This window comes from Amborella trichopoda, chromosome 9, assembly GCF_054954075.1.
Source record: "Amborella trichopoda isolate Santa Cruz 75 chromosome 9, AtrichopodaSantaCruz75HAP2 v2.0, whole genome shotgun sequence".
In the NCBI taxonomy this organism is placed as follows: domain Eukaryota; kingdom Viridiplantae; phylum Streptophyta; class Magnoliopsida; order Amborellales; family Amborellaceae; genus Amborella; species Amborella trichopoda.
The window spans coordinates 6,644,121-6,661,972 of NC_142344.1; the positions used below are offsets into that span (position 1 = coordinate 6,644,121).

At 35.3% G+C, this 17,852-nt stretch overlaps 1 protein-coding gene across 4 annotated transcripts in view; it reads left to right on the plus strand.

Moving 5' to 3' along the window:
- The window catches only part of LOC18445553 (uncharacterized), a 77,172-nt gene that overhangs the window by 29,955 nt on the left and 29,365 nt on the right, over nucleotides 1-17,852 (plus strand). For 2 of the 4 annotated variants that reach the window (XM_088847508.1, XM_088847509.1), the window contains exons 12-26: nucleotides 473-568; nucleotides 815-867; nucleotides 2,112-2,180; nucleotides 4,145-4,240; nucleotides 4,382-4,489; nucleotides 5,673-5,786; nucleotides 5,979-6,062; nucleotides 6,639-6,767; nucleotides 9,697-9,895; nucleotides 9,991-10,128; nucleotides 10,260-10,303; nucleotides 12,892-12,975; nucleotides 15,136-15,204; nucleotides 15,338-15,414; nucleotides 17,021-17,090. In XM_088847508.1, the coding sequence (XP_088703634.1) occupies nucleotides 823-867; nucleotides 2,112-2,180; nucleotides 4,145-4,240; nucleotides 4,382-4,489; nucleotides 5,673-5,786; nucleotides 5,979-6,062; nucleotides 6,639-6,767; nucleotides 9,697-9,895; nucleotides 9,991-10,128; nucleotides 10,260-10,303; nucleotides 12,892-12,975; nucleotides 15,136-15,204; nucleotides 15,338-15,414; nucleotides 17,021-17,090 (1,326 nt within the window). In that variant the 5' untranslated portion in view covers nucleotides 473-568; nucleotides 815-822. Of the gene's footprint in view, nucleotides 1-472; nucleotides 733-765; nucleotides 868-2,111; nucleotides 2,181-4,144; nucleotides 4,241-4,381; nucleotides 4,490-5,672; nucleotides 5,787-5,978; nucleotides 6,063-6,638; nucleotides 6,768-9,696; nucleotides 9,896-9,990; nucleotides 10,129-10,259; nucleotides 10,304-12,891; nucleotides 12,976-15,135; nucleotides 15,205-15,337; nucleotides 15,415-17,020; nucleotides 17,091-17,852 lie in introns of all 4 variants that reach the window. The other 2 variants (XM_088847507.1, XM_011629244.3) reach the window with 2 other exon arrangements.

A 17,852-nucleotide genomic window follows, 5' to 3' on the forward strand; every position in this document is an offset into this window, starting at 1 on the left:
CAGTCGACACCACTTTCTACACAATCTAGTGCATGGCATGCCTATCATGTTGCGTTTTATGGGTTTCATTATGGAAGTGTGCTATCTTTTATTGGTGCACTCTGGCTTTCAAATGATGGATAAGTGGCCTGTTACCCTCCTTTGAAATTAGTTTCAACGATTGGGGAACAATGCAAGTATGCATGTTGAGCTTTCTTGCTCTTTTGTCTCTTGCATTCTCTTGAAAAAATTTCTATTTACATGTTCCTTTTTTATCAGTATAGAAGTAGTGGTACCATGTTATATGATTTGGTCTCAGTTTCATCTAGAAGTTTTCTCCATTGACATTCCATTTGGTTGATTTGTTGATATTCTTGATGTTCATTTATTTCTTTTTTCTCATAGGTGTGGTTTTTTTTTTTTTTCAATTTTTTGGGGTTATTTTTTCAATGGAAAATTATGCATTGATGTTGTGTTGATGCTCTATTTGCAGCTTATACTTGCAACTGTGCCAGACCTGGGGCAGGGAAACACGCCCAGTATTGTGACTGAGGAAAACATTCAGTTACTTTTTGAAATACAGAAGAAGGTATGCTTGGTCATTGGTATTTTCCATGGTATATAACATTTGTGGTACACACACTTTTTGATCTAGGCTCTATGATTGTGTTGCCAGTTTCTGGCATATTGTGTGGTTCATAGGCAACTTCTATTTTTGAAATTGCTGCCATTCTCTGGCATAGGCTGAGTTAGGTAAGTCTAATATATTCTTCTTTATGCTTTGAGGTTGATGGAATCCGTGCAAATTATTCTGGATCTCTGATATCTCTTACAGACATTTGCATGAAGCCACTTGGTGCAGATTGTGCCACTCAAAGTGTTCTGCAGGTAAAATGGATCCTGATTTTAAGTACTACCTTTTGATAAGAATGCTCTCACTGGAGTCCGAAGGCTTCCAAGTACATAGTGCAAATCCTTTAATTAGTGATGTTGGATTTATTTTTGGCTCAATACTTATTAAGTTTTAGTTACTCACTTATGTGGCATTCCCTAGTATTTAGAAATAACTAAGATGGCCTTAAGATACATATTAATAATGTATAGGTTGTGCATGCACTTGTGTCATGTTTTCTATTTTATTTCATATTTCCCTGATATTTTGGGCCTAAATCATACTCTTTTTCTTATTTATATTATTTTGTAAACATCCTAATTTTTTGCATTTGTTAGGTACTTTTATGTTTCACTTAACTAGGCATCAACTGGTCAAATTTGAAGCAGAGTACTTCTGCACCTGTTTGTCTTAGTATATCTCCAATTTATAGAACTGCATTGGTAGGAAGGAATTTCATTTTTTTAGGATAATAATTGCCTACAGGAACAATAAAAATTTGAAAGAGGAACAGATTCTTAATGATCAAATAAACCATTTGGTAGGTTGAAAAAGTGCTGGAAAATGAACTTGAGGAAACTTGCAAAGAGATGAGTTGGTTGCTGTTGTAAGATAGGGGCAAATTTAGCTTGAATAAGCATGTGGACAATTCACCTGATCGAGTCATTATAGAGCCTTAGTACTGATGCCTGCAGAGGTGTGGTACTGCACACACATCCTTTCTCCCAGAAATTGAATGGGTCATTTGGTGAAAGTTTTGTTTTAACCATGCTTGTACTTGTTTTTTAATGTTCCTGTGATTCTGAGCAAACCCACAGTATTATGACTGTCGTTTTGTTGCCGTCTAGGCTTTGGTAATGCCGCATATTGCATGATGAAGTGTTGCTTCTGTTTTCATATGCGTATTCATAATATCTAATGGGCTTTCTTGATACAATTTGTCACAAATCCAACAAGACACTTACTCAGCTTATTTGGATATCCTTATCTGGAAAATGAAAGTTCATCATGAATGTATGTGACAAAGTGGAATTGGTGCATTATTCTCTTGCTTGGGACACTGGACATCAGAGATATCTTTTGGCAATGTTATATTTTCACTGGCTATATTATGTTTTCTTTTACACGGTTTGGTCTTTTATCTTGTGCAACATGTTTTAGACGCATCTACTCCCCTTTCTTCATTTTTTTGGGCTACATGGTTAGAGCAATTAACTGCACTGCTTCTTTTTTTTTTCAGTATTTTAAAATGGATCCAGACAACTATGAGAGCTATGGTGGGGTTCAACATGTTGAATATTGCTTTCAGGTAAATTTTTTGAATCTGTTTTTTACTCCAAATTGCTTCTACCTAAATACCGTATTTAGTATGCAAACATTTTACTTCTTACTACTTTTGTTGTTGAGCATACCTTAGATTCTGGTCTGGTTGAATTGTTTCCTTTATCTCTTTTATGTTGAGTGATTGGATTCATATGAAGAAGGCTAATTGAGATTCACAAGGTGCTTAGATGAAAATGTTGCAAACTACAGTGAATCAGAACTAAAATGAATAATTTGGATCCTACTGGAGAAGAGATGATTCCTTGTTACCTTCTGGGGCCCTCAACCAAAAACTTTTCAACTTCATTGACATTTTCCGCAATTGGGAGACCTTGCTAAATCTCCGTGTTCCTAGGATTCCATGGGCCTCTTTGGAAGCTGCCTGATTTTGAGGTTATAAAATTAAACTTTGATGGTTGTTTGCTCGGCAACCCAGGCCCCTCAGGAGGCTACTGTACTTCTTGAAGGACTTTGTAAATTTGCATGGATTGGAGTACTCACCTGCTAGTTGAGGGAGGCTTCAGTAATACTATCACAAGGACTTCTGGTTTAACCCCTTGCCCATGGACATTTGACCAAGTTTTGCGGAGATAGCCCATATTTGCAGCTCTTCTACGATCTCTTGGAGTCATATCCATAGAGAAGCCAATCATGCTGCTGACGCGCTTGCCAGAGCAGGAGCCAATCTCAACATCTCTTTGGGGGCTGCAAGAATGTTTTAAGCTTGCCTCCAACTCTCTCTTTTCTTGCCATTGCTGTAAAGCAATTTTTGTACCCTATGGGGCTGCACCCATTTCCTGGCCCTTCCTGTGTATGTATCTACTCTTTACTTGTACTTTTATACCTATTAATACAAAGTCAACTTACTCAAAAAAAAGAGAGAAGAATGATTTGTTATCACCAGTTATTGAAAAGAAAAGTTATTTCATATTTTTGCATTTCTATTAGTCAACCCGCTTACAATCTTTGGGAATTTTCCGAACGCATCAAATCCTATTCTGCTGTGGTTTTGTGCAAAAGTGTCTACCATTTAGATCCAAGCAAAGCAGAAATGAAAGGCTCAATTGACACAGTTTGTAGTTGAGAAAGATAACATACCATTCATTGTTTGGTGGAAGGAGACTGCCTTGACACAAAGGATAAGTATTTGAGCTTTGTGGAAATTGGTCAGCGTCTTTTGGCTCAAAGTGGGCGTCCACAATATGGAGCCCTCTAGAAATGCCCTTTATCCCATAGCCATCGCGTCAGGAAATGCAACTGGCTCCGCATAACGCAAGGAACCAACTCATCATCTCTAACAAAGCATTCAGGGTTGACTGGCCTAGACTGTCCCTGGCCTGTGATTAAAGTCGCAGCTTTGTGTTTCATACAGCTATTTCTTAGCTAACCTGTTAACTGCTTTGCACAACAGTTAAAGATTATCTGTTTAGTGAAAACCCACACTTAATCATTCCCTGACCTGTGGAAATTCATTAAACAAGAACACATTCACTGGAGATTTCTTTCTATGTGCAGTGGAATTGAGTAATTTTATCTGAAGTATCATTATTCTGTGATTACATTGAGGATCAGAATTCCATGTATTCCTGTACTGATACAAATTATTGTCTTTGACATCAGGCAGTAAATTTCTCGGTCAATGTGACATTTTGACATCTTAAAGAATTGGTTCTTTCTTCCTGAAGACATAGGCGCTTAACTTACCCTAACATTTGCAAATGTCATATATCTAGGCACGGTATTCTTTAATACCTAGTTACATCGAAGTATTGGACTATTCTTGGGGATAACAAGTTTGAAATTCTATGATCTTGATATGCTTTTGCAAGTCATAGTTACTAGACCTAAGAAAACTTTGTGATGACTTTTGACTTTTGTTAATATCTTGTGTCAAATTCTTATCTGTTTGAATAATGTTTGCTTTTACATCTGTTGGATGTTCCTGTTCAGCATTATACATCTGCAGAAACATGTTTGAGTGCATTCCAAGCTCCTGTGGATCCTAGTGTTGCATTAGGGGGCTTCTCGGGGAGCAACTTTTCTCAGGTGCTGTTTGTAAATTTTATCAAGTTGATTTGATCATTTTGAACAGGATGCTTTGCTGAAATTTTTTTCATACTTGGCTGAATGTTTTTTTTTGGGGGCTGATTTTTCTTACGAGTTCTTGTTACGCTTCGTTTTTGGCAGGCTACAGCTTTTGTCATAACTTATCCAGTAAGGAATGCAGTTGATGAGACTGGAAAAGAAAATTGGGAAGCTGTTGCATGGGAAAAGGCTTTCATTAATGTAGCGAAGGTTTGTATTCAATTCTTTGTGTTATGAGTTCCTAGTCTTGTGTAAACGGAATATATGAGGTGCTGGTTGGTCATGCAAATAGTATGGCATATGTCCATTTTACTCCCACAATTTGAATCAGTAATGGCCATTACATTCTTAAATTAGCAAATTGAGTTGTATAATATTTACATGCTCATCTTGGTTGTGTATACTTGGCTCTATTGAGGTGCTATGCTTGGATAATTAAATGCTCATTATTCTATTAAATTTTGAAATTCGTCAAATGGTATTCATCACATGGACCTTCTGTTATGGAGTTTGGGTTCTTGGGTCCATGGTGAAGGCAATGGCATAAGAAAGTAACCCATTGTAAAGAGATGCATGCTAAGCTTTCTATAGAAAAAAGAAGAATAAAAGGAAGCGGGAGCTTTGACGAAGAACTATTAAAATTTAAAGAAGATGAAGTGCTAGGGAGAACAATAAAATCATAAGATGTCATGCGCGCATGTGCCTGCGTGTGGGTGTGTGTTCGTACGTGTGTATGCATTTTTTTTCTTTTTTTTTGTTGTTGTGTTTTTTTGGGTTTTTTTTTTGGGGGGAGGGAACACAGGGGGGGAACACAGGGTGGTATATTGGGATATATTTAGTTTTACAAACTGTAAACTGCATGTCAGAGCAACCATCTGTTGTTGGCAGCTGATGGTTGAGATGGCATTTCTCCACAAAGGTGTACACTGGGTGTAGGAATGGTCATCTGAGCTTTGATGAGGAATGATGACATTTGCCTAAAATGAAGTGCTATGGAGAACAACAATATCATCAAGATGTGTGTTACTGTTTTGGTGGGAGGGATGCAAGGAGCGGTCATGCCCAGGCTTATTTTATGCAGTGGTGTGTGCATATTGCAAATTGTATGCTCCATGCTACAGCAAACATCTGTTGTTGATGACAGATGGTTGAGATGACAGATGGTTGAGATGACAGTTTCTCTGTCTCATTGAGCAGAGGAATGGTCATCTCAGCCATTTGCATTGACAATTATGGTTGCTGTGACATGCAGTTTACTGTTTGTAAATCAAATGTGTGTGTGTGTTTTGCCCTATATTCTTGATTCAGTTATCCTCTTTCCCTTGATGACTTGCTTCCGTTCATATTCTTATTGATGAGACTAAGTTTGAACATTATCCAATGTATTCAACAGGAAGAGCTTAGACCTATGGCTCAATCACGAAACCTTACTCTTTCATTTTCATCTGAGAGTTCTATCCAAAAGGAATTGGAACGAGAAAGTACTGCAGACGTATTGACAATATTAGTGAGTATTTGATGTAGTTTTGTTGTTACTGTTTCATTGCTTTCTAGTTCATTAATGAGCTCCTCTGTATAAATTTATATGCAATAATGCAAGCACTAATGGCCACTTACAATTGCTTTCGCTAAAGCTTGATATATTTGAGCTTCATATGTTTAAGGAATCCTAATATAATTGTTTTCTACTGTTGACCAGATAAGCTATCTCGTGATGTTTGCTTACATATCAGTAACTTTGGGCGATGCACCCCACTTCTCTTCTTTCTATATTTCGTCCAAGGTGAGACTATGCAACCTGTACTCAATTCATATCTGCTCATTTCTTGTCTGTGGACATGGCAGTTTTATTTCTTTCTATTTCTGATGCAATTAAGCTTTCCAGATTAGTTTGCTTCATTCTCCTGTCAGTATATTGTTAAATTGATAGCAATGTTCTCCAAAGTGGATTAAGAAATTTCATTGATGTTTCTGAAATAATTAAGCTTTCCAGATTAGTTTGCTTATTTCTTCTTTCCATATATTGTTAGGCTGGTAGCAATGTTCCGATGTTGACATATTCTCAAAAAAAAAAAAAAATGTTTCAATGTTTAGATTTTAATGCTTGACAGTATTTAAAGCAAGTTTTATTGTAAGATTTTTGAAACCAAGGCTACTAGATTCATTTGAAGTCATTAAGCTGAATTAACTCGAATATTTCTTCAACCTTGATAGTAATTCATTAATGTAATGGTTAAATGTCGGTTTTCTCCGTTTTCTGGAATCTGGAGCCTTCTGCGGTTTTCTTACAAGATATATTAACCTTTTCTATTGTTTTTTTATTATGTCATATTAACTATGTTGACAACCTGGTCTGTAGGTATTGCTTGGTTTATCAGGAGTTGTCCTGGTCATGCTTTCTGTCCTCGGCTCTGTTGGTTTTTTCAGTGCCATTGGAGTAAAATCGACTCTCATCATTATGGAAGTTATTCCTTTTCTTGTTCTAGCGGTAAGCCATTTTATCCACTTCATATTGCCCTTGAGTTCTCTGCTTGATCTTGGTTATTTCTTCTTCTGGATTTTCTTCGGGTGTAGCCTTCAGGTCTTTACAAACAGTAAGTGTGATTTGCAGAAATTTTTAGTATAAGGAAACTAGTCCATCAATGCCAAGTTTCCTTGGTTGGTGATTTTATTTATTTATTTTCATTGTAAATGAATCCATTGATGAAAAATGTGTATGAGATCTACCAACCTATCGAAGGAACAGGAGTTCATCCCTGTTGAGGAAAATGTGGAAAATTTTGAGCTCAAGAGAATGAGGTGGGAAGATTGTCTACTTTATATAGTTTTTCTTTTTCCTTAGACAGCACCTAGGTATCATCATAGGCCAATAAAAGCCCTTTATTTTCTTTGTTTTAGTTTAAAACATTGGTGTAAATTCCAACTTCTATCAATGAATCCTATGCAATGGAACTTCTACCTTAAAGCAATTGTGTTTCAAGGAGATATTAATTCATAGGATTAGGAATAGAACTTTCTCACTCTTTAGATTTTCTTTGTTTTCTCATTTTCAAGTGAAACCAAATATAGAAATAGTTTGTCAGATCCTATTTTTTTTGATTTTTTAATTGAGTATCTTAAATAAATCATTCGAAGTTGAAATAATTGAAAATTTCACTATTCCTGAAATAATTTTGTATTTATCATGTAGGATTTCTAGCTCTCCATTAATGCTTATGTAAAAAAAGGAATTTCTTTTATGCATTTTGGTTCAGGAGAATTTCCTAGATTATGAGATTTCCAGTATTTCAACTTTCAAAGTAAATGTAGAGAATATAAGTATTATAAGGACTTCATATTTGCAGATTATGGAAAATATTTATTAATAATTTATCATCATCAGCATCCAAGCCTTATCCCAAATATTTTTTAATAATTTATGAGAAGTTAAAATATTAGGTTTTCCCATAAAGTAATATTTATTTATGCCAGTATTTTTAGGGTATGAACTTCTTAAGTTGTTATCCATCTTTGTATTAATCATCATCATTTTAGCCTTCGGGGTCGGCTCTATTAAACTAATAATTGCGTTTTCTGTTTGAAACTTCGTTTATCCTAAATTTAAACAAGGAAGTTTATATAGGAGAAAATTTGAAATTTCGATGTAATTTGTTTTTTAAATTGTTAGTTTTACTTCATTAAACAAATGTAAGTTTGCAAGAAGTATATGCCCTGTATAAAAAATGAGCCCTGTTTATTGCGAGTGATAAACAGTATGTGATTGCTAGAGACATGATCGTGGGATTCCGTCCATGTGTGATGGACAGATACCCTAAAGCAATTGCTAGTTATAACAAATTTTTTTTTTCAAGATGTATAGCCTTGGGTATCCCATTCTTATTCGTTTGGGATCTAAAATTTAGAGTCCACATAAACCGATATCCCGTTCTTATTCTTTTGGTATCTAAAATTTAGAGTCCACATAAACCCTCAGGTCCATGTACACCCCATGGGCCCCCCTTGTAATTTGAAAAATAGGATTGACACCCCCTAGCTACCTTTTTCATTGTTCTTTTTACTATTTTATCGATTTTCTCCTTGTAAATGATAAATTCATCCAAGATGGATATTCACCCTTTCCCACGGATTCTCTCTCTATACCCTTCCCACAGTTGCCTCTCTCTAGCCTACTGACAGCTCTCTCTCTCTCTCGCTCTCCCCCCCCCTTCCCACTATGTTAGCCTCTTCTCTCTCTATCTACCTCTTCCTCACTCTGCAACTCTCCCAAACTAGTTCTCTCTCTTTATATATATAGTGTTCTATCTATCTATCTATCTCTCGTGTAGTGTTATCAACAGATGCTTCTTAGTTTTCAATGAAGTAACATGGGCTTAACATGGGTGGTCGAATGAACCTTAACAAAGCAGATACATGCCCACACAATGGTGCTATCTTCTTCAATTTTTTTACTTGTCAAAAAAGGAATATATAAATAAACCTCCCCAAGTTGTCAAGAAACTAGGCCTCAGTAGAGGTTTGGGTGACCCCGAACTTTAGAAACAACTTTCCCAGTGAATTAGTGGCTCGACTGGCATTGGCTCTTGATAAGATTGTTGGGCTTGAATGTAAGTTGTTTTTATCAAAATATTGGTATTAGAAATCTTCCAGCCACTGTACAGGCAAGGTGGTCATCGATTTTGTACAATTTTATTTATTTTTGTTGATTTAAAGGAGTCTGGAGGTGACTCTCTCTCCTACTAACACAACATCATCTTTTGATTGAATCCCAAGTGCTGCACCTTCATTTTCAATGCTTCCATGGCATGTTTGACTTGCTAAAGTCGACCTTCAGGGGAGAAAATGGTCGTCCTTCTAGCACATCTCCTAGACATTTTAGTGTGAAAATGGCGACGGGTCCCTGGGGTTTACATGGGCCCAGGGGTCTATTAGGATCTTGAGTTTTAGTGAAGGCGGGGACTGTCCTTTTCACTTTTCTATTTGAAAGGTGACATGGGATTGTATTTATAATTGGTGTTTGTACAAGAGTGTGTAAGGAAAGTAGATATTAAATCAGCTACAAGGCACGATTAGTTATGGAAATTTAAAATCAACTATACATGAAATCGTGGAAATTTAAAATTTGTCATTATTTCTCAGATATTTAGTGGAGATCTTTTCATTGCTGATTGTTTCGTCTGTGCCCCCACGCTTAATTATCCACATGTATATTTATATTTATGTGCACACAAACATATCTGCGCTCATAGGCATATACATATTTATGTGCTCACAAACATATGTGTGCATAAACACAAAGAAACACATGGAGAAACATGCTTCCTTTTACATTTATATTTGTAGTGTTCTTGTAACTCTCTCATCAGACTTGCGTACTTTCTCTTATTGATAAAATTGATATCTATTCATTTACTAATCAGGTTGGAGTGGATAACATGTGTATCTTAGTACATGCTGTGAAACGCCAATCAATGGAGTTACCTTTGGATGAGCGTGTTAGTAATGCTCTTGTTGAAGTGGGTCCATCTATTACGCTTGCTAGTCTCTCTGAGGTTGTTGCATTTGCTGTTGGTAGCTTCATCCCTATGCCAGCATGTCGAGTGTTTTCGATGTTTGCAGGTTGCAATATTTCATGTGAATTTTCAGCTTGGATAATCAGCCTAGTAGGATTGAGTTTTATCTCTTTATGACTGATAATGGCTTTATGTTTGCAGCATTGGCTGTCCTTTTGGACTTTCTTTTGCAAGTTACAGCTTTTGTTGCATTGATAGTTTTTGATTTCTCAAGAGCTGAGGACCGCAGAATTGATTGCTTCCCGTGTATAAAAGTGTCAACTTCAGAATCTCAGAAAGGTGTTTATGGCTGTTTCATTAATCAAGTGCACATTCATAACAAAGATGCTTTACGTATTTGATTAACATTCTAGTTGATTTTTTTTTTGCTTGTTGCTCATTAAGTACTGTTTTCTCTTTGGAAAACATAGACAATACTCAGAGAGGACCTGGGCTGCTGGTACGCTACATGAAGGTACAGTTTGATGTTTATTTCCTTGTGGGAATGTTTTTAATCTTTTCAATTCATTTCATTTCAAGAGGATGCTAGGATCGTCATTTGATACTTTGTGCAATTTGCTGTACCCCTCGTGGGTAAGCATTAATCTACAACCTAGAGGTTAGATAGGCATTGACTTCATTTCCTTCTCAAAGTGATTAAGGGACTTTAAGTTTTTCCAATAGGATGTGGACCTCACGAGGATCGTTATTTGTCTTTTTTTAACTTTTTACGAATAACTAATCCTTGGCACTCTTTGAGTATTTTGTTTGTTGTGCTTTGTGCATTCGCCTTTTTCCCCTGGTGGGTAAGCATTAACCTGAAACCTAAATGTCGAGATTGGGTGTCTTGTCCCATTGGACTTTAAGGCATTCCTTTTGTATCTACATTTCGGCGGTTGGATTGAATTTTACAGAGTACTAAAGAGCTATCATATTGTATTCACTTATGACTATGATCATGACCATGATAGTTGCATGGAACTCTACCCAAACTCTACTTTGTAATGCAAAAATATAAAACAGACCTTTTCTGACCCAATTGTTCTGATGTGCCATATTATGCGGAATAGCTAAGCAAAAACAAAGGGCAGAAAAAAAAAAAAAAAAAAAAAAAACCGTTAAAGAAGCTGTGTTACCAAGATGCCATACTTAGAGAAGATGAAATTATTAACATAAGCTTAACTCGTATAAATTGCACCTGTGATCAGTGCCTGAAACACCTTCTGGATGATTACATCAGTGATTACAAATTCGCAATGCATATACATGACTAATGAATTATTTGGCACTTGTAGTTTTATTGATAGGTATATGCACAATTTGTGGTCAGGCATGTACAAATTATAATGTTAAATCCGATGCAGTGGGATTGAGTTGGGATCTGGTGAGGTCATTTGTTTCAGGGGTATGGAGTTGTGGCTGATTGTTCAGACTTCAGAATTAAAATAACACTTGTTACCCTACATACCATTTAACAATATTTTACACCTTGAGTGTGGTTAGCAATCAATGATTTGAATGTCTTTAATCGTGTCCTTTAAGCCAATCCTTGTCTCAGGGTGGCTTTTTACTCTTAATAAGTAATAGTTGCAGGGTGGTCTTAGCAGATCATATTGAAACTTTCTACCTCAATACTACTCAGATACTCCTGCCTCTAGCCTGAACCTGGTTTGTAAGGTTGCTCTATTTATGTGAAAATGACTTTCTTCTAAAGGAAACTCTTGAAACAATAAAATGGTATATGATTTGGTTGCAATCTGGTGAGCTTTTTAAATGCTAGGGTTACTTCTTGGTAGATGAGAGCTAAATTTACCTTGAACTATGTCCATTATATGTGTGTTCCATTTCGGCAAGTTTATTTTGTTTCAGACTAAGTGCAACACTGTTGATCTATGATAGGACAGAAAATGATTAATAACAGTTGGCAGTACTTTCCCTTTAGTCTTATACCACAGTTTGAGTTTCCTATTGAAGTTCTTTTAGGGTACTAGAAAACTCCTTGTTTGGAACTAGGGTAGGTACCTAAAAATCAGAATAACTATCTTGAATAATGATTCCACTGTGATCATTATGTTCAAAGGCTGTGCCAGTTATTTTGTAAATTTGCATAAAGCACAATTTGTTCTCTCAAATAGTTAACTGACTTTTTCTATGAATAGTCAGTCAAGAAATAAATTAAGTTCATCCGTACAATTTTACCCATATTTACAATGTCATTCTTTAGGTACGGAATGTGGAACGACTTATTTTATATTGTCAATATAAACAGATAGAGTATGTAGTTAGTTGATGATGGAGTCAAGTATTCTCTAATCTTATCAGTGTTGGTTTCAAATTAGATTTGAAGTCTGCATAATCTTGAACATGGCATACCATGATAGTCACTCTGAAGTAGTTATTTATAACTTCTTTTAATAGCAAGATCATTTTAGAAATCAAATTTGTTCATATTGGACATGTAAAAAGTTGCTTATCATGCAATCCATTATTAAAAGCATTCATGATAGATGCCTATGGATTACAGTTTAGAGTGTCATAATTTTAAGTATGTCTGGTTATTGGTTCTGTAACTTCTGTTGCTCCCATGGGGGGTGGGGAAAATAACATTAAGTGGAATGAGTTTTAACACTTGAAGGGTTCTTGGAAATTATCCTGGAAATTAATTTCTACCTAAGTTCTACCTTGGAAATTATCCTGGAAATTAATTTCTACCTAAGTTCTACCTTGGAAATTATCTTTGCCATTATCTTGGAAATTAATTTCTACATAAGTTCTACCTTGGAAATTATCTTTGCCATTATCTTGGAAATTAATTTCATGGGTTGTCTTGGAAATTATGTTTCATTAACTTTGGTAGTTACCTTGGAAATCAAGTAGCATAGACCTTGGCTTTGATTGATTATCATTGCTATTCTACTTTTCCTTTGTTCTGTGCACTTATTTCTGTACACGTATTTGTGGGTACAGGTCAAATGTGCAAAAATATTTGTTTGTTTTTTATTTTGAATCTTTCAGTATTTCAACAAATATTCTTATGTTTAATGTTCTCCTGTCAACTTGCAGGAAATTCATGCACCTGTTCTCAGTCATTTGGGAGTGAAAATTGGAGTTGTTGCTATCTTTGTTGGTTTTGCTTTTGTTAGCATTGTAAGTCATTCTTGACTGAACTACATCCAACTAATTATTTTCCTTTGAAGTTCATTGCATTGTTGATTTTAGGGGAATGATATTTGCACCTATGTTTTTACTTTCTGCCCTCTTATATATGCTGAAAATTCCATAGCTATTTTTGTTTGATTCGAATTCATAATTGTTTGAATTGTGTAATCTCCAACTACAGATATTGGTAACCGACTCAAAGCAATTTGATTATAATTCAATTCGTGACGATTGTGGATGGAAAGTTCATATTACTTGACTAAACTACATTCAACTAATTATTTTCCTTTGAAGTTCATTACATTGTTGATTTTAGGGGAATGATATTTGCACCTATTTTTTTACTTTCTGCCCTCTTGTATATGCTGAAAATTTTAGCTGTTATATTGCCACCCAAATTTTGGATGCGAATATCTGATTCATGGGTGCAGAGAGCCAAAACATAGTTTCTGATGTATTTCTATAGTAGTTCTGACATCTGATATAGGATTCTTTTATTGTGACGCTTTGTCATTCTGCTTTGTTGCTGAATTGTGTACGTAGCCAAAATTGGCATTTATCACATGCAGTGGATGGTGCAATTGTAACATGATAGAAAGTACAAGTATTGCTGTATTACCTTATTGTTCTTTTCATGGTCGTTGCGACTGTAATAGTTTTTGCTATCTGCACCATGGCACCTGGGTCATAGACTCTAAATTATGGTCAGGTTGTATTTTTCACATTCCCACCTTTTTCTATTTAGGAAAAACATGGGCCTAGATAGTAAGGAGCCAAAGATATGGGGAAAATTGCAATCCCTTGAGTTCCTTTGTGATAACAACCAAATACTTTTTCATTGTGTTGTTGCAAAATGGATAGTTTTAGTTCTCGTGATCGTGTGTCCACCTGGCCATAGTAGGGTCCTTATCACACATTAGATAGCATATTTAAATAGTACTGCTGGAGAATTCATTTATTAGTTTGTTATTGCTGTTTCTACTGTATTAGTGAAGATTTATTAAAGTGTCATGTAAGCTCTGGTAATTGTTTCAAGAGTGGTAACCAGAATTTATTTCATATATTTTAATATGATTTGTTAGGTTACTGAACTTAATTAGAAGCCAAATGCTATATGACCAAAATGCCCGTATTCTATCTTTTTTATTGCATATCACATCCCAATTTGAGTACATCCCAATTTGAGTTATATGTAACTTAAAATTTTACTAGGCATCAGCATTTGTTAGAGTTTCTCAAAACTGATACAAGGGTCTCCAGCAAAGGTGTTCATTTTGGGAGGTTTTACTGTAGTTCAACCTTACTGCACAGTTGGTTCTAATAGCTTGCCCCACTAAAGGTTGATCTGCATGCTTTAGATATTTCCTCCCTTTGGGGGATAAACCATGAAACATCGGTGTACATGTGGCCCTTTTTCTATTATTTTACTTGAGTTGTTTTTTCAGTTTTTAGCATGGGGTTGTAGAAGGTCATGCTTATAGATAATTTGATTTTCTCAAATATCCGTAAATGCCATCTTTCCTGTGCTCCTGCTAAGCAACTGAAGACTCCAGTTTTGGCCTTTTCACCGAAGCAAAGTGAAGAACCTTCAGATATTTTGCTGTTTATCCAACTTCTTCGGCTGAAAGTACTTTTTTATTTTTTTGCATTTTTCTTTAATTTTTTATTTTTAATGGATACGTGAAATCTTTTCCCTAATTCGCAGAAGCTCCAAAGTTTCTCTTTTCTGTGACTAAACTGCTCAACACCATTAACTAGATTAATGTTGTGCATCACTGCTACATTTCAAAGTAACCTTAAGAAATATTAATGTGACTGACGTGCCTTCTTCAACAGATCGATGAGCTAATCTCAAAGTCTTACTTTAAACATACATAGCAGTTTGCTAGAGTTTCCTATATTGCTCTTGTTAATCTCTGTTTCCTCTTCTAGTTGAGATACACATTCATTTACTGCTTTTTCCATGTGGCTGGCATTAATATCCTTTGTAAATGTTTCCATGATGCCTTGTGTCTTTTTATGCTTGCTAGGATATTCTCACTGGGTTATCAGGGCTTTGTCTCTGACATGTTTGTCATATTAAATATTAAAACATTGACGGGAATTCTATTGGTGTCTGACTGATCTATTCCTTGTAAACATTTGTAGGCACTATCTACAAGGATTCAGCCTGGTTTGGAGCAACAGATAGTACTCCCACGTGATTCATATCTTCAGGTTGGATTGCTGCAGAATTACAGGCAGCATTCATTACTGTTAATTAGCATTTCAATTTAGCAAAATGTGTTAATATTCGAACCTCTCCTTGGTTAATAATGTATACTATCTGGATGAACTATATATTGTGCAGGGATATTTCAATAATATCTCAGCATACCTTCAAGTTGGACCACCATTATATTTTGTTGTGAAGGACTTCAATTACAGGTACTTAACCATGATCTTTTAATCATAGTATCACTCTTCTATCTTGATGTTATTACAGCTCTCAATCCTTATATTGGAAAAATTTGTTTTTTATATCATCTCATACTTTCTTTTACATTTTCATATACCTGTTCAGCAGTCATACATTGTGCAGATTACTGTTTTGTTATCTTATTTGTCCAAGTTACAATTAGAACATATAGGCTTTTTTATGTAAAGTTTCTCTTACTCAAGGTATTGGGACATCTCATACTCTCTTTTACATTTTCATATACCTGTTAAGCAGTCATGCATTGTACAGATTACTGTTTTGTTATCTAATTAGTCCAAGTTACAATTAGAACATATAGGCTTTTTTAAGTAAAGTTTCTCTTACTACAAGGTATTGGGACATCTGATACTCTCTTTTACATTGTCATATACCTGTTCAACAGTCATACATGTTGCAGATTACTGTTTTGTTATCTTATTAGTCCAAGTTACAATTAGAACATATAGATTTTTTAAAGTAAAGTTTCTCTTACCACAAGGTATTGGGATACAAATAGAGGATTTTTTATTTTGTTAATGTAGAGTTCGTTAGCCTTTTTTTTCTTTCTTTTTTTCCGTTTCTTTTTATTTTTCTTAGCTTAGTGGTAGGATTCAAACTTGGCACATAGCATTTGCAATGCTCAACACATTAACCAGTTAAGCCCTAGACTGAATCTGAGAGTTTATTGGCTTTATTTTCTATAACAAGTCAGCTGTTTCAAGAAAGAGCCAAGAACAATTGGGTTCAATATGTATGAAATTTTTGGTCTAATAAAGGGGAGGACTTTAAACTTTCCCTTAACTCATTCTAGGCTCGGGTAAAGGAGGTGGGTTGCATTAGGTAGGCAGCCAGCGTAAAACTTTGCCACATCTTATCATGAGAGCCGACCCCAAATCATTGGGATGAGGCTTGGACGATGATGAGGATATATCAAAATTTTCATACATGTGCACATTGTCTGGCTAATCATACATTGTCGCCACAAAGTTCACAATATGTAAGTTTTCGGGTGGGAACCACGACTTATTAGTGTACATAGCATCTATAAGAGAAAACTGATGTATCATAAAATGGTTGTTTGCTTATGTGGTTGTTTTGAATTGTTAAAAATTTGGCATACTTCGTTAAAAGTAAACAAATAACCTTTTTGTGTGTGTTCCTCATGCATTTACGATGGTTATCTATTTGTCTTTGCTTGTGAGGATTAATGTTATCTAGATGTCCATATTAGCTATTTATGATGAGTTGGATTTCTTAAACTTGCGGCTTGTTGCTCTTGTTTGCAATTTTTGGGTTAGCTTATTTGTGTTGACTATTTAATTTCTAAGTATGAAAGCCAATTCACTAAAACCTGTCGATTAAGCACCATTCATTCTTTTTTATTTGTAAAGACAGTAAGTGCGTATTAAACTGCTTAGTTTCTTGTTTCTTCCTCATAGGGGAAGTCTATCTTCTTTACAGCTTAGGATGAGGAATAAAGGTTCTTAATCTTTTTGATTCTAAAATGTTGCATAGTTATTGAATTGTTGTTCAATAGAATTGATTTTCACTTTTTTACTTGCTTGGCTGTTTTAGTCTGGAATCAAGACACACAAACAAATTGTGCTCCATTAGTCATTGTGATTCCAATTCCTTACTAAATGAGGTAACTTTACCAGCTCTTCATTAAATATTATCTCCATAGTTTTCATTGATGAACATACTATTGGGAAGGTGGACAGGTTACGGTAACCTTGCCTTGATTGAGTTACTCTTGCGGATATTAAAATATTGTTCATAATATGGCTGTAATCTGTTAAACTGTTGCTTGCTCTTGGGTTACAAAGACAATGCTTTCTTTCATTTAAAGATTTCATGCAGAATCAATTAAATGAATGTCTCCTGTAAAATTTCATCAGTGTTAATGGCGAAGTATTTGCATAAAATGTAGACCAAGTTTTCCATGGCTGTACTCGATGATGCAATTGCTTTTTATGGTGTTGATTGGAGTACTAATTTTTTCGACATTAGTTGCATTTTCTGTACTATTAATCTGCCATTTTATCTATAGTGTATAATAACATTTTTATGGATGCGTCTTGGTTCAAAACAATAAGAGTATAGCTGTGAAATGACCTTGTGGAGAGAATAATATAGTATAGTTATGCTAAAGGGCCGAAGTATTTGGTCTTGTATTGTAAGCTGGCTAAATTATCTTACCATATTATTGTGCTGTGGTGCATATGCAGGATTTTTTGGTGCCCCCATGAGATCCAATTAACTGTCCAATATTCCTTTCAGATGCCAGTCCATGGTACTTTTTAATGCGTCCCCATAATATAGAGTCTCAGTTTCATTAACTTGGGGAGTCAGAGGAAAGGATCGTGCACTATGCCATGAAGTGGGTCTTGTCTGTTGTGGAATTTGT